General features: G+C 38.1%; 1 protein-coding gene and 1 long non-coding RNA gene across 5 annotated transcripts in view; one reads left to right on the top strand and one right to left on the bottom strand.

Moving 5' to 3' along the window:
- The window catches only part of LOC106095197 (uncharacterized), a 61,836-nt gene extending 47,535 nt beyond the window's left edge, over nucleotides 1-14,301 (bottom strand). Inside the window, exons 1-4 of one of the 3 annotated variants that reach the window (XR_009396472.1) lie at nucleotides 14,209-14,301; nucleotides 13,051-14,128; nucleotides 12,692-12,971; nucleotides 6,188-6,306 (exon numbers count right to left, since the gene is read on the bottom strand). Coding sequence is in view for 2 of the 3 variants with exons in the window: in XM_059360495.1 (XP_059216478.1) it covers nucleotides 6,188-6,306; nucleotides 12,692-12,971; nucleotides 13,051-13,871 (1,220 nt within the window). In the remaining variant the exon portion in view is untranslated. The remainder of the gene's footprint in view (nucleotides 1-6,187; nucleotides 6,307-12,691; nucleotides 12,972-13,050; nucleotides 14,129-14,208) is intronic. The other 2 variants (XM_059360495.1, XM_059360496.1) reach the window with 2 other exon arrangements.
- A 16-nt stretch (nucleotides 14,302-14,317) lies between these two features.
- LOC131994140 (uncharacterized) lies at nucleotides 14,318-14,697 on the top strand. 2 transcript variants are annotated; one of them, XR_009396477.1, is made up of 2 exons: nucleotides 14,318-14,447; nucleotides 14,513-14,697. It is a non-coding gene; the product is annotated as an uncharacterized LOC131994140 (long non-coding RNA). The 2 variants fall into 2 exon arrangements; XR_009396484.1 differs by having other exon boundaries at nucleotides 14,319-14,443.
- Nucleotides 14,698-15,709: the final 1,012 nt, after the last annotated feature.

Below are 15,709 nucleotides of genomic sequence, written 5' to 3' on the forward strand. Positions count from 1 at the left end.
AAAACATAGACATAAATTTGCGCGATTAAACATGGTGTTGGCTTGTAAAAATCTTTTCAAACAAGATGTGCTGTTTTTGATGGGATTTCGAAATTTTTTGTATCACGGTAAGTGATTGGTAAAGAAGGCATACCTTGAACATATTTGTAATTGTACGAATTCAATTATTATTTTATAGTTTAAATTTTTTGTTTTTACTTTTATGGTTTTTATCTCTACATGAAATGTTTTTTTTATACCCTCCACCATAAGATGGGGGTATACTAATTTCGTCATTCTGTTTGTAACTACTCGAAATATTCGTCTGAGACCCCATAAAGTATATATATTCTTCATCGTCGCGACATTTCATGTCGATCTAGCCATTTCCGTCCGTCTGTCCGTCCGTCCGTCTGTCTGTCGAAAGCACGCTAACTTCCGAAGGAGTAAAGCTAGCCGCTTGAAATTTTGCACAAATACTTCTTATAAGTGTAGGTCGGTTGGTATTGTAAATGGGTCTTATCGGTCCATGTTTTGATATAGCTGCCATATAAACCGATCTTGGGTCTTGACTTCTTGAGCCTCTAGAGTGCGCAATTCTTATCCGATTGGAATGAAATTTTGCACGACGTGTTTTGCTATGATATCCAACAACTGTGCCATGTATAGTTCAAATCGGCCCATAACCTGATATAGCTGCCATATAAACCGATATTGGGTATTGACTTCTTGAGCCTCTAGCGTGCGCAATTCTTATCCGATCAGAATGAAATATTGCACGACGTGTTTTGTTATTATATTCAACAACTGTGCCAAGTATGGTTCAAATCGGTCCATAACCTGATATAGCTGCCATATAAACCGATCTTGGGTCTTGACTTCTTGAGGCTCTAGAGTGCGCAATTCTTATCCGATTAAAATGAAATTTTGCACGACGTGTTTTGTTTTGATATCCAACAACTGTGCAAAGTATGGTTCAAATCGGTTCATAACCTGATATAGCTGCCATATAAACAGATCTTGGGTCTTGAATTCTTGAGCCTCTAAAGGGCGCAATTCTTATCCGATGGAATTTCGCACGACGTGTTTTGTTGTGATATGCAACAACTGTGCCAAGTATGGTTTAAATCGGTCCATGTTTTGATATAGCTGCCATATAAACCGATCTTGGGTCTTGACTTCTTGAGCCTCTAGAGGGCACAATTCTTATCCGATTTGAATGAATTTTGCACGAAGTATTTCGTTATGATATCCAACAATTGTGCCAATTATGGTTGAAATCGGTCCATAACCTGATATAGATGTCATATAAACAGATCTGGGGATTTGAGTTCTTGAGCTTCTAGAGGGCGCAATTTCTATCCGATTTGGCTGAAATTTTGCATGACGTATTTTATTTTTACTTTCAACAACTGTGTCAAATAAGGTTCAAATCGGTTCATAACCTGATATAGCTGCCAAATAAACCGATCTGGGATCTTGACTTCTTGACCCCTAGAGGTCGCAATTATTATTCGATATGCCTGAAATTTTGTACGACGGATCCTCTCATGACCATCAACGAACGTGTTTATTATGGTCTGAATCGGTCTATAGCCCGATACAGATCCCATATAAATCGTTCTCTCTATTTTACTTCGTGAGCCCCAATGGGCGCAATTCTTATACGAATTGGCGGAAATTTTACGCAGGTCTCCAACATATAATTTAATTGTGGTCCCAACCGGACCATATCTTGATATCGTTTTAATAGCAGAGCAACTCTTTTCTTATATCCTTTTTTGCCTAAGAAGAGATGCCGGGAAAAGAACTCGACAAATGCGATCCATGGTGGAGGGTATATAAGATTCGGCCCGGCCGAACTTAGCACGCTTTTACTTGTTTTAATATAATTTCAAAGTAAAACAAATTTATTGTGAAAAATTTTGCGCTGAAATAGTGTAATGGAGTAAAATGCCGAATGTATGGATAAATTCCAAGCGCAACAAATTGGAGGACATTGTAGAATGTAAACGTGGTATTTATTAATACGTATTATTATTATTATCTTATCTAAATATTGAGGATGGAAGATAACAGATTTGGATCTAGATGCTATGATTGGTATTTATCACGACTCATTTAAATACATATGTATGAATATAAATGTTATTGTTTGTAATACTTTTTACAGACGGTGTCACCGACAACGAAGAGAGGTGGCTCAAAATGGAATCAACAATTTTTCTTTTTTTTTTTTTGGAAGCCTGGGACCATTAAAAAATAAACTAGAAATATTTTTAAGCAATGTATTTCATGTTATAACCGCAATTTAATCCAATGAAATAAAAAGTGTTTTACAAATGTGAAAAATGTCAATTATTTAATATTGTGGTGTATCCACATTTATTATTCTCAATCGTTTAAATTATTTATTTTTAACACAGTAGGTTAAGTTTTCATTTCCTTGTTAGTTTATATAACACTTTTGAGTTTTAAAAAATATGTTAAATTGAGTAGGCATTGGATTGTCATTTTCTTTTCATTGTACAGAAAAATTTGATTCATTCGAAAAAATATAAGTGACGTGTCAGGAAGCAAAATTAAAAATATTCATAAATTTGTTAATTGTTTGCGTTTTATTTCGTTTTGCACCCTTAACCGCGTCAATTGGTGACCCCGACTACACGTTAAAGCACATAAGACAATGTTTCATTCGCCAACCGGAAACGCCAGCAGAGCCATAGATAATCAATTTGAAGAAATCATTCCTGGAATGAATTCACCATTGGTTCATGGTAATATTACGTCAAACTCTATAATGGATGACCCGCTACCAACAGTCCCAGTGGAGGTTTCAAAAGTTTCAGCGAAAATTCCACCATTCTGGCCCAACAATCCAGCATTATGGTTCAAACAGGTCGAAAGCCAATTTATAACATCTGGAATAACATCCGATTCAACCAAATTCCACACAATTGTTGGTTCCATAGACGCAAGCGTTCTTTCGGAGGTAAGCGACCTTATTCTCAAACCACCAGAAACAAATATGTTTGAAACGCTAAAGAAGAGTGTTCAAGAGCGTTTCATGGATTCGAAAGAGAAGCGGTTGAAGCGTTTGTTGCGTGAAATGGAACTTGGCGATAAAAAGCCATCAACATTACTCCGTGAGATGATCTGTTTAGCCTCTGGTGAAGTTTCGGATGAACTTTTAAAAACTCTCTGGATGCAACGACTTACGAAGCAAACTCAAGCAATTTTATCGGTAAGCAGTGAATCTTTAAGCAATTTGGCGGCTATGGCCGATAAATTTCTGAAACCGCGGAATCATGGGATGTTAGTGCTATATCCTCAAGAAAACCGACAGAGTCGACACAAATTCAGGATTTAAAAGCCAAAATTGAAGAAATAACCAAGAAGATCGAGGCACTCGCAAATCAATCAAGAAGCCGTTCAAAATCAAGAGGCAGGTCACAGAGAAAGTCACGTGATAAACCTTTTTGTTGGTATCATTATAAGTTTGGTGATCGTGCTACCAAATGTGTGCAGCCCTGCTCATTTGTGCCAAATTATTCTCCGGAAAACTAAAAGGCTCCTCATCATCGGTGACGGATGAGGACTGCCAACAGATAGGTCGCCTTTTTGTTCGTGATACAAACCTAAAATATGAGTTTCTCATCGATACTGGTGCTGATGTATCTGTGTTCCCGGCTACCTCAACTAATAAACGCCAAAACCCATCAAGTCTTGAATTAATAGCAGCTAATGAGTCCCCTATTAAAACATTTGGTATAAAAACTCTTACCTTAAGTCTTGGCCTCAACCGAAAATTTACCTGGAATTTTATCGTTGCCAGTGTTAACAGACCAATAATTGGCGCTGATTTTCTTAGCCATTTTGGGTTATTGGTTGATGTAAAGAACAATTGTCTGATAGATAATACGTCCAGATCAGAAAGTAAAGCAACATTATTTTCTGGATCTTTAAATTCTGTAAAATCAATTTCAAAAAACTCAGAATTTTGTAAGCTTTTTCTACAATTTGCTGAACTGACGCAAAGTGACAATCGTATTTCACCAGCAAAGCATTCTGTGAAGCATGTTATCCACACAGAAGGTCCACCGGTTCATCCAAAAGCACGAAGATTGCCCCCTGAGAAGCTCAAAATTGTAAAGCGTGAGTTTGATTTGATGCTGCAACAAGGTATATGTCGTCCTTCGAAAAGTTCCTGGGCAAGTCCGTTGCATTTAGTCCCGAAGTCAAATGGAGAGTGGCGTCCATGTGGCGACTACCGCCGTTTAAATGCTGTTACCACTCCCGACCGCTATCATGTTCCCCACATACACGATTTTGGACACATGTTGAGCGGTAAGCAAATATTTAGTAAAGTGGACCTTGTTAAAGCATATCATCAAATACCAGTTGAAGAATCTGACATTGCTAAGACTGCAATTATAACTCCATTTGGGTTATTTGAGTTTCCTCGAATGAGCTTTGGACTTTGTAATGCAGCTCAGTCTTTTCAGCGCTTCATACACGAGGTCATACAAGGTTTGGATTTCTGTTACGCCTATATAGATGATATCCTCATTGCGTCAAACAACAAAGAGGAGCACTTGGAACATCTCAGGAAATTATTTTCAAGATTTCGAGAGTTTGGTGTTACTATTAATTATTCCAAGTCGGTGCTCGGAGTTGCAGAAGTCGAATTTTTAGGATATGTAGTCAATACAGATGGTATCAAACCTCTGCCATCCCGCGTAGAAGCAATCAAAGGCTACAAGTTGCCAGAAACTGAAAAAGAGCTGCGAAGGTTTTTAGGAAAGGTAAAATTTTTATAGACGATTTATTCCTAATGCAACACATCAACAGTCAAAACTTCATGCAATAAAAAGGGAACGAACGCAAAGACCCAATGGACAGAGGACTTACTTGAAGCTTTCAAGGAATGCAAGAACTCATTAGCTGATGCAGTTCACTACATGGAATATCTCATCCAGGCATCCGAGCAACAACAAGCATGATTAAAACTCGTTTTGTTTGGCCATCAATATCTAAGGACCTGCATGTTTGGACCAAATGTTGTATATCCTGTCAAAAGGCAAAGGTTAATCGCCACGTCAAGAGTCCTCTTGGAAATTTTGAGTTACCAACGGAACGTTTTAAAAACATCAGCATCGATTTGGTTGGTCCGCTACCTCTATGTCAAAATTTCAGGTATGTTCTCACTTGTATTGACAGATTTACCAGATGGACCGAAGCTATACCGTTGACAGACATAACAGCAACAACCGTTGCTTCAGCATTTCTGTCAGGCTGGGTTTCCCGATATAGAGTTCCGTCATCTATTACAACCGATCAGGGAAGACAATTTGAATCTGCTCTTTTTCGAGAATTTTCGCGGTTATTAGGAGTAAATGTTACCCATACAACACCTTACCATCCCCAAAGCAATGGTCAAATTGAAAGATGGCATAGAACAATGAAGGCAGCTATCAAGTCATACAAATCGCAGAATTGGGTAGAAATTCTTCCTGTAGTTATGATGGGTTTGCACTCGGCAATTATTCAAGATGTTGGTTATTCTTCTGCTGAAATGGTTTTTGGGACCAACCTCACTTCTGGTGAGATATTTGATAACGTCAACTCCAAATATTCATACAATTGGATTGATGAATTTCGTAATAATATGCAAAATATAAGACCAACTCCTGGAATAAGACATGGGAAGCATACAATTTTTGTACCCATGGATCTACTGAAATGCTCACATGTTTTTGTAAGAAATGATGCAGTTCGAAAACCTCTACAACCTCCCTACGAAGGCCCATTTCAAGTAATTTCGCGGAATAGTAAGATATTCAAAATTAGACGAGGCCAGGATGAAAAGGTTATATCCATCGACCGGCTCAAACCCGCCTATCTCTTAAATGAATCAGAATCAATAAATGGCAAATTCCAAAAAAAATTGGTTAATTGAGTTAGTAACCACTTTAATTGGAATGGAAGCACCACTTAATACGAGAGCCATATCTTTTTGTAATCCTCAAAGACCTACATTTATTAGATATACCTGTGCGAAATTTTAATTGATACACAGACGGTGTAACGGACGGACATGGTTAAGATGACTGAAAATGTCAAGACGATTAAGAAGATATATACTTTAATGTCTCAATACTTCGAGGTGCTACAAATGGTGTACCCATTATTTAACTATGATAATTACCTGTGGCATTCAAGTGAACCGTCTTCCCCAGGCGAAAACAGCAAATGTCCATCTTGTGTAGCCGCAATTAGATTTGTAAAGGGCAGGGGGATCTTTGAGATAAGGGTTCCTTCAGTCTCCTGGAAGAAAAGGAGTATTAATGTAAATTATTTGGAATCTTTTCGGATTCATTATCTTATGAGCAAATAAATTCATACAAGCGTGTGATAACAAAACAAGTAAAAGTATGTTAAGTTCGACTGGGTCAACTCTTACCTCCACTATGGATTGCATTAATCAAGTTTGCACAGATTCTCTTTGTCAAAGGAAAATGGGGAGTTAAAAAGGATATGCTCCAACGTCTCATCACCTTCCCCACATGCCCTACACATACTATAACTTACCGCATCTATACTGCATAAGTGAGCTCGGCCTTTCGGTCTTTTTACATAGCTGATTCGGACCCCAACCCATTAGAAAGAAGTTTTATAATATCATCTGTATAAATAGCTCCCATATAAAACGATCTTCCGATTATACTTTTTAAGGCTCTTGACCTCAAATATCTATATTAAGAATGGCTCGAATGAGAAAAAAAGTTTCTCTTAAAACCCATATCTAAGCTGGATATAGATAGCTGGATATCCACAGGATACGACAGGATTAACGGAGACACCGGAATCTTGGAATAATGAGGTTGATCGAAAGCTCATTACAGAATTTATTGCAAGGAAAACATTGAAGAACTTCCAACCATTTAAGTCACCCAGACCTGATGGAATATTTCCGGAGATACTACAGAAGGAGGTAGACTTAGTGGCTGCTCATCTGGCTGCTATTTGTACAGCGTGCCTATGACTTGGGTATAATCCCAACCCGTTACAGAAAGCAAGGGTGATATTTATACCCAAGCCCCGACAAGGCAAGTTATGCTACGTCCTTCCTACTCAAAACCATGGAACGTATTGTGGATACCATGATACAGAGTAGAACATCCAGCGAACTACTCAAATATAAACAGCACGCATATATCAAGGGAAGGTGGATGGAGACTTCCCTGCACGAGGTTGTGCATAAAATAGAAGAATCCATCGATGCCAAGACGTGGACTTTGGCGGTATGCATTGACATTGAGGGGGCTTTAATAATGTGCGGACCGACATATTGATCCAATCCTTAGACCAGTACCGGGTAGACCTGGTCCTTAGAGACTGGATAAACCATATGCTAAGGAACAGGTGCATAAATTTTGTGTCCTATCGCATAAATATAAGGGGCACAAGGCACGCCACAGGGGGGCATTTTATCGCCACTCCTATGGCTGACCAACATAAATGTGCTATTACGGATGCTGACTGAGGAGGGATTTGAACCCGTCTGCTACGCAGACGATGATATAATACTTGTTAGGGATAAGGATCCGAACAAGTTATGCAGAAGGGGCGAAAATGTCTTGCATATGACTGGGCTACCCCAGAGGCCTCAATGTTAGCCCAGAGAAGACTGAATGCCTGTTCACGACCGGGCCGAACTTTGGATACGCACCACCTCGGGTATATATGTAAACCACCTTTCATTAAAATCCGGTGAAAATTGCATACCTTATGTTCCATAGCGGTTATATACTAATAAGTACAAGTCATTGTTCAAATGTGTATAACAAAATATTGGTCTTTTAAGTAGCTATATCTAAAAATAAACCGATCTGAACCATATACGACACGGATGTCGAAAAGCCAAACATAAGTCACTGTGCCAAATTTCAGTGAAATCGGATTATAAATGCGCCTTTTATGGGGCCATTACTTTAAACCGAGATATAGGTCTACATGGCTGCTATATCCAAATCTGGACCGATTTGGGCCAAGTTGCAGAAAAATGTCGAAGAGCCTAACCCAACTCACTGTCCCAAATTTGGGCGAAATCGGACAATAAATGCGCCTTTTAAGGGCCCAAAACTTTAAATCGAGAGATCGTTCTATATGGCAGCTATATTCAAATCTGGACCGATCAGGGCCAAATTGAAGAAGGACGTCGAAGAGCCTAACACAACTCACTGTCTCAAATTTCAGCGACATCGGACAATAAACCTAAAACCGAGAGATCGGTCTATTGGCAGCTATATCAAAATCTTTACCGATCTGTCTGCCATATTGCACAAGTATATCAAGGGGCTTAACTTAACACACTGACCCAAATTTCGGCAACATCGGACAATAAATGCGTCTTTTATGGGCCCAAAACCTTAAATCGAGAGATCGGTCTACAGGGTGGCTGATGAAAGCCGCTACCAAAAAAAATGTAATAACTTTTTTTCTATTTAATAATAATAATTTAATAATTAATTTAATTAATTAATTAATTAATTTAATTAATAATAATTTAATAATTAATTTAATAATTTAATTTAACATGAATAAAAGAAAAATGTATTCCATACACCGAAAAAAAAATGTAGCAATATTCATCATTGTAGCAATATTCATCAGCCACCCTGTATATGGCAGTTATATCCAAATTTGAACCGATCAGGGCCAAATTAATGAAAGATGTGGAAGGGCCCAACACAACTTACTGTCCCAAATTTCAGCAAAATCGGATAATAAATGTGGCTTTATGGGCCTAAGACCCTTAATCGGAGGATCGGTCTATATGGCAGCTATATCCAAATCTGGACCGATCTGGGCCAATTGGCGGATGATGTCTAAGAGCCTAACACAACTCACTATCCCAAATTTCAGCCTAAGATCCTATGACGGCCGATCGGTCTATATGGGGACTATATCAAGATATAGGATATGGACAAAAAAGAATCTGTGCAAAGTTTCACCTCAATATCTCTATTTTTAAAGACTGTAGCGTGATTTCAACAGACAGACGGGCGGACATGTCTAGATTGTCTTAGATTTTTACGCTGATCAAGAATATATATACTTTATAGGGTCGGAAATGGATATTTCGATGTGTTGCAAACGGAATGTCAAATTGAATATATCCCCATCCTTCGGTGGTGGGTATAAAAATTTCGATATCCGACAAGGTTAAATACTTAGGTGTGATCTTGGAGAGGAAACTGAATTGAAAGTGTCACATTCAGGAGCGTACTGAGAAGGCTTACAGATATTGGGCTCTATGTAGAAGGGTCGTAGGCTCGAAATGGGGCCTGCATCTGGTGGAGATTAGGGCGATCATGGTGTGGTGCTAACGAGAGGATGTCGAGTTTACCGACAGTAAAATTGCCATAAGGGCAATAACAACCAGGACGGTAAGGACACGAACAGTCTTGCAGTGTAAGAAGGAGACTAACACCTTCTCTAAGGATGGCAAAATCCGCATTGTTTCGGTGTCAGGCCATAGCGGCGACCCCTTTCGGGTCGACGCAGTCCGAGTTAAGGGAGTGGGCAACGAATGCGCATGCAACATTGTGGGACAGCGAAACGGTAGGGAGGTGAAAATCGTATGGCGGGATCCAGATCATAAGAAGACGAGGCTATTACTGAAAGGAAGTAAGAAGGAGGTCAGTATAACTATTGGTATCATAACGGGACACATAGGACTACGAGCTCAATTATGTAAAATCGGTGCGGCAAGTGATAGCATGTGTAGAGCATGCGGGGAAGATGATGAAGCGTTGGAGCATTTCCTTTGTCATTGCCCGGCTTTCGCGCCTAACAGATACCGGCACTTAGGTGGAGACATAATACCAGACCTGAACCAACTTAGGGGAATAGTATTGAAAACAGTTAAGGATTTTGTAAGTAGCACGGAATTCCTAACTTAAAATTTTCTTTTTTGAGGTTACTTTATAGTTTTTAGAGCGCACAACAAGCCGATTACTGGCTTAGGTGTATGTCCATAGTGGCATGGGGCGGATTAATATAATTCATAATTGACCGATTTGACTTATAAAAAACTTTTCAAACAAGGTGTTAATTGCTTTAATTACTTTTGGCAAATAAATTCGATTTTCTTATATCACGACAAGTGATTGGTAAACAAGGCATACGTTTACATATTTTTAATTGTTCGAATAGAATTGTTATTTAAAGGCTGGTACTATGTTCGCTTTTCGTGAAATTAGCTCGTGATTACTTTTTTTAGATAATACATTTTGAAGCAATAAAAACTTGCTCATTTCACTGAGTAGGATATTCCCCCATAATGGCTGTCACTATGTCCGTTTTTCACCGTTGACAACCCATGTTTTTCGCGATTACTTTTTTGAAAGACTTCAAAAACGTCAATGATAGAATACCAATTTTATTAAAATTTCCCCACAAGTAATGAGAAAATTTTCACTGAATGAAGTTTATATTGCTTTAAAATCAATTATCTTTAAAAATATTATCTTTTAAAAATCTTCAATCGTTCTGTCAAATATAGAAGGGCGACTGACGACGGAAAACTTTAATGCGGCAAAACATGTATTTCTCAAGAGAAAGGGACTTTTAGCGAGCATATGGAAAGGTCATTAGGAAGACTGTCGAGATAGGCAAAGAGAAGTGAGTTGAAGATGACCCCAGGAAATACAAAGTTGGCCCTCTTCACTTCGAGATATGAGTTATCATCCTGCAAATGTCGAAGAAGGCGAGATACCTGAGCCTAGTATTATATTCGAAACTATCTTGAAAAAGGAATACGGATGAATGGGGCACTTGAATAGTGGAAGGCTATGAAGACCTCGGTCTTCACAAATGGAGTTAAAGACTGTATTGGGAGTACGTTCTTTCAGGCTGAGTTCTGTGGCATAACGATAGCCGCAAAATTCTGATTGGAAGATAAGCTCTTGCCCCCGATTCTCTTCTTGTAATTTCTTCTTATATTCTCCCATTTATCTCACGTTTTCTTTTCTTTCTCATCCACACTTCGTTTTCTCACTAGGATATCCATTGGCCAGACTGGCCTCCGAGTGAACTCACCCTTTCATGATGAGCCATCCATTGGACCCTAACCATTGGCAATCATTGAATAGGACTAACTGTTTTAATGATATACATTTTTGGTTTTAAAATTTGTCCAAAATTAAAATTTAAACAGCTGGCACGAAAGCGAAACGTAAAATGTTGTTTTTACTGAATTCTACTTTCGGGTCACGGTCGACTGACTCTCGGTAATCGTTTCCATATGTATTCATAAGGCAAAACAAAACAGCTGCCATGTTCTTCTACATTAACGGTATGTTTACGAGAGCATAACCTTTATTTGGTGCACCTCTGGTTAAAGCCTATGCAAATTTATACAAGACTAATGTCACTAGCCCAGCTGATCGAATTTTCCAATTTCAGATTTGTATCCAAATCCCACAATGACGTCAAGCTTTGTTTGGGTTTTAAAAGCTTTTAACATTTTGTTTCTTTTTTACATTTTTATAGTTTTAATTTATAATTTTAACGTTTATGTGCAAAATGTTGAGAGTTTGGTGATTAAGAGCTTCCAATTTCTACTGGACGTTTATCCCAAGCAGAAATTTGCGGCATCGAACAGCCAGCTGTTTAATAAATACCAAAAGAGAATAAAGACTTATCTTTCTCTCCAAAAATTTTTACTGAAAACTACGCGAAACAACCTTACAGCAAAAGCGAATACAGGCCAAGATATAATCATGTTGGCAGTTGCCCAACAACAAAATATTGAGTGCACTATCGGTCTAAATTAGCGATCAGTGCGACTCTGATTTCGTGTATGTAACTAGTTTGCGCCATTTTTCGTTGTTTGTGTGTGCTATGGTTCTTAAATATAATACACACACAACCAAAACTTATTGACAGATAATGCACTTCGCGAGAAAACATTGTACTCAGCTGTTTACGGTAGTGATACAGGCGGTTCTCACACCGGTATGCATAACACTTAATGTAGCTTTGAAATAGGGTTATTTGACAGATCTCTGTTATAGAACAGTCAAATAAACCTATTTGAAGCTTTCATTAAGTTTTGCGGCCACTAATCTATGAAATAACAAGAAATTAAAATGTTTAAAACATATGTACCATGTGCGTACTCAAAAATGTGTACAAATTTACACAAATTGTTACTGGAAGTCGTTTCGTACTTTATTTGCCAGCAGAAGAGAACGAATGAGCACGTGAGAGCAAGCAAAATTTTGAGAGTTTGGTAATTGAGAGCTTACAAATTTCTACTGGAGGTTTTTTTCCCAGCAGTTTTATGAAATTCAGCTGTTTAATTCAAACAAAAAGCAAAAGAGAGCAAAGGCTGTTCTTACTCTTCTGCAAATTTTTACTGGAGAAGTAAGCGAACAGACAGAAGAGAGTACGTGAGAGCGAGCAAAATTTTGAGAGTTAGGTAATAGAGAACTTGGCAATTTCTACTGGAGATTTTTTCCAGCAGAAATTTGCTGCATCGAACAGCGTTTTATGAAAACCTGCTGTTTGATTCAAACAAAAAGCAAAAGAGAGTAAAGGTTACGCTTATTCTCTTACTGAAAAAGTACGCAAACAGACCAATTATAGAAGAAATATGAACTTCAAATGCTTTGTTCGATTGAATATGAGTTTATGTACTTACATCATGAGAATTTCTCAAGTCGTGAATGAAGACTTCACCACTCAAATCGCAGCTAATCAATATAGTGTAACCTTTAAAATTGGCCTTTAGTAGAGATGAAGTCGAGAAAACGTGTTTTTTCATTTGTAGCGTTTCTAAATGGCGCTTTACAGCGGTAGAGTTGGAGATCCAACATTGCAGAATAGAGCCATCATTACAACCAACAACAAATTCATTATAGCTCAGCGCTATCAGACAGGTTATGTCTATTGGAGAGTTCGGCGTGAGTCGTAGAGAAAACCTAAGGGGTCAATGAGTTTCGATTTAAGTTAAATTCTATGCATATATATGTATGATTTATTCACAAATTGAATACATACTCGGCCTCCATGGTTAATTCTGCACCCAAACGCCATTGGGCAACATGTCCACCGCTATGAGCTGTCAGTAAAGTATGTTCGTTGGTCCAATCAATTGCTATAGCGTAACCATGCAAAAGCGGATTGTGGTACAATTCTGATATGCCCGACCATTTGACATTTTGCTCATAGTTCCAAATGTAAATGTCACCATCCATAGTCGAACCAGCAAACATACATTTTCTGTAGGGATTGGTACACAGACTTCGAAGACAGGCTTTAATGGGAACACGCTTCGTTTCTCTCCAAGCGATTAAATTGTTCTGTTCTCGCTTTGGGACAAATAACAAGAGATTCTGTTCTACGTGCTCGCACCAGTCTTCATCGTGTGGGAATATTGTGCTTATGACAAGGACTGGAGCATTGTTCGTCTGCACAGACAGCCAAATTGCGATCCCTTGAGAGTTTTCTAAAGTTTCCAACGAAAGTTTTTGGTAGGGTTGTATTTCGAGGTCATTATTCGTTTTGTTCGTATTTCCTGATTGAAAGTCTGGTGTGCATCCTTTAAGAAGTTCTCTTTCAACGTTTGGGAGTATTTTTCGTAGCCAAGTTGCCAGTTGCCGTTCGTCAATAATGGTCTGGTTAGAATTTGCTCTAATTCCCACTGTTTGCGTTCCTCGATTGCACCACTCGTTAAATGAAGATGATGCATCGGCTTTTGGACGCATTGGATCCGTGCTTGTAGTTTTGTCGGTTAAATTTAGCTGTTTATCGTCTTCGTGGGTAGCTTTGAATTCAATCACTGAATTCAATGCGAAAGTGTGTTCCGACAATTCATCCATGATTTAATTTTTAATCAAAACTTCACCAAAAGCGAATTTTCTTATTTGTTCACAATTACTCGACACCAGATGAACCATTATTTGGCCAATGAACTAATGAACCAGCGAAACGGAAACTCAATGTGTGCTAGTAGTTTCTATGGTAACTAGCAAACCATTAGGGGTTTCAATGCGCTTCTTAATGGCTTGTGCTTTGTTCCTCTTATTTCACTTGGACAACTGTCAAACTACATACTAATGTAATGATACGAGTAGAACTAATAGTTAAATTGAAAATGATTAATATGAAGGCAGGATTGTGTTGGTTAGCAACATATCTGAATAAGTTTAAACTTACCCAGTAGGAAGTCCCATGTCACCACTTTTGTCTACTATGGATGTGACATTGTCACCGAATTGTCTACATTGTTTGTTTTGACAGGTGACAAACTATAATTTATTTTATATTTTATTCGTTTTCTCAATTGTTTTGTTGAAAATAATTTTGCCGGGCCATACATCTTTTCGAAAAGCAATGAAAAAATTGCAAATTTAGTAAGTTATGCTAATTAGCGACGTAAACTGACACATTTGTAGGTACATAAATTTATTGTAATACAAGTTCTATAAACAATTTTAAACTTTTTGTTTGTACTTAATAGGCACTGCAGATGAAGACAATTCTTGGTGATAATGCTGAATGCAACCGACACCAGGCATATGGACACGGCAATTTTTGACGGATAATTTGGCAGCTATTCAAAATTTTCCTTTTTTATAATTTTTTTAATAAAATATATTTTAAACTAATTAATAAATACATGTCTTAACTAATATTAATGCCCTATTCAGCTAGTTTTGAAATTTAGTGAAAGGGTTGGTATTCTATTCTGCTTAGGCGCGGAAATCTTTAATTGTTCCGCGAGCGGAATTTGACAATTAGTTTTTATACCCTCCACCATAAGATAGGGGGTATACTAATTTCGTCATTCTGTTTGTAACTACTCGAAATATTCGTCTGAGACCCCATAAAGTATATATATTCTTGATCGTCGTGACATTTTATGTCGATCTAGCCATGTCCGTCCGTCCGTCTGTCTGTCGAAAGCACGCTAACTTCCGAAGGAGTAAAGCTAGTCGCTTGAAATTTTGCACAAATACTTCTTATTAGTGTAGGTCGGTTGGTATTGTAAATGGGCCATATCGGTCCATGTTTTGATATAGCTGCCATATAAACCGATCTTGGGTCTTGACTTCTTAAGCCTCTAGAGTGCGCAATTCTTATCCGATTAGAATGAAAATTTGCACGACGTGTTTTGTTATGATATACAACAAATGTGCGAAGTATGGTTCAAATCGGTCCATAACCTGATATAGGTGCCATATAAACCGATCTTGGGTCTTGACTTCTTAAGCCTCTAGAGTGCGCAATTCTTATCCGATTGGAATGAAATTTTGCACGGCGTGTTTTGTTATGATATCCAACAACTGTGCGAAGCATGGTTTAAATCGGTCCATAACCTGATATAGCTGCCATATAATCCGATCTTGGGTCTAGACTTCTTGAGCCTCTAGCGTGCGCAATTCTTATCCGATCAGAACGAAATTTTGCACGACGTGTTTTGTTATTATATCCAATAACTGTGCCAAGTATGGTTTAAATCGGTCCATAACCTGATATAGCTGACATATAAACCGATCTTGGGTCTTGACTTCTTGAGCCTGTAGTGGGCACAATTCTTATCCGATTTGAATGAATTTTTGCACGAAGTATTTCATTTGATATCCAATAACTGTGCCATGTAAGGTTGAAATCGGTCCATAACCTGATATAGCTGTCATATAAACAGATCTGGGGA

The sequence above is a fragment of the Stomoxys calcitrans genome, chromosome 1 (genome assembly GCF_963082655.1).
Source record: "Stomoxys calcitrans chromosome 1, idStoCalc2.1, whole genome shotgun sequence".
Lineage (NCBI taxonomy): Eukaryota > Metazoa > Arthropoda > Insecta > Diptera > Muscidae > Stomoxys > Stomoxys calcitrans.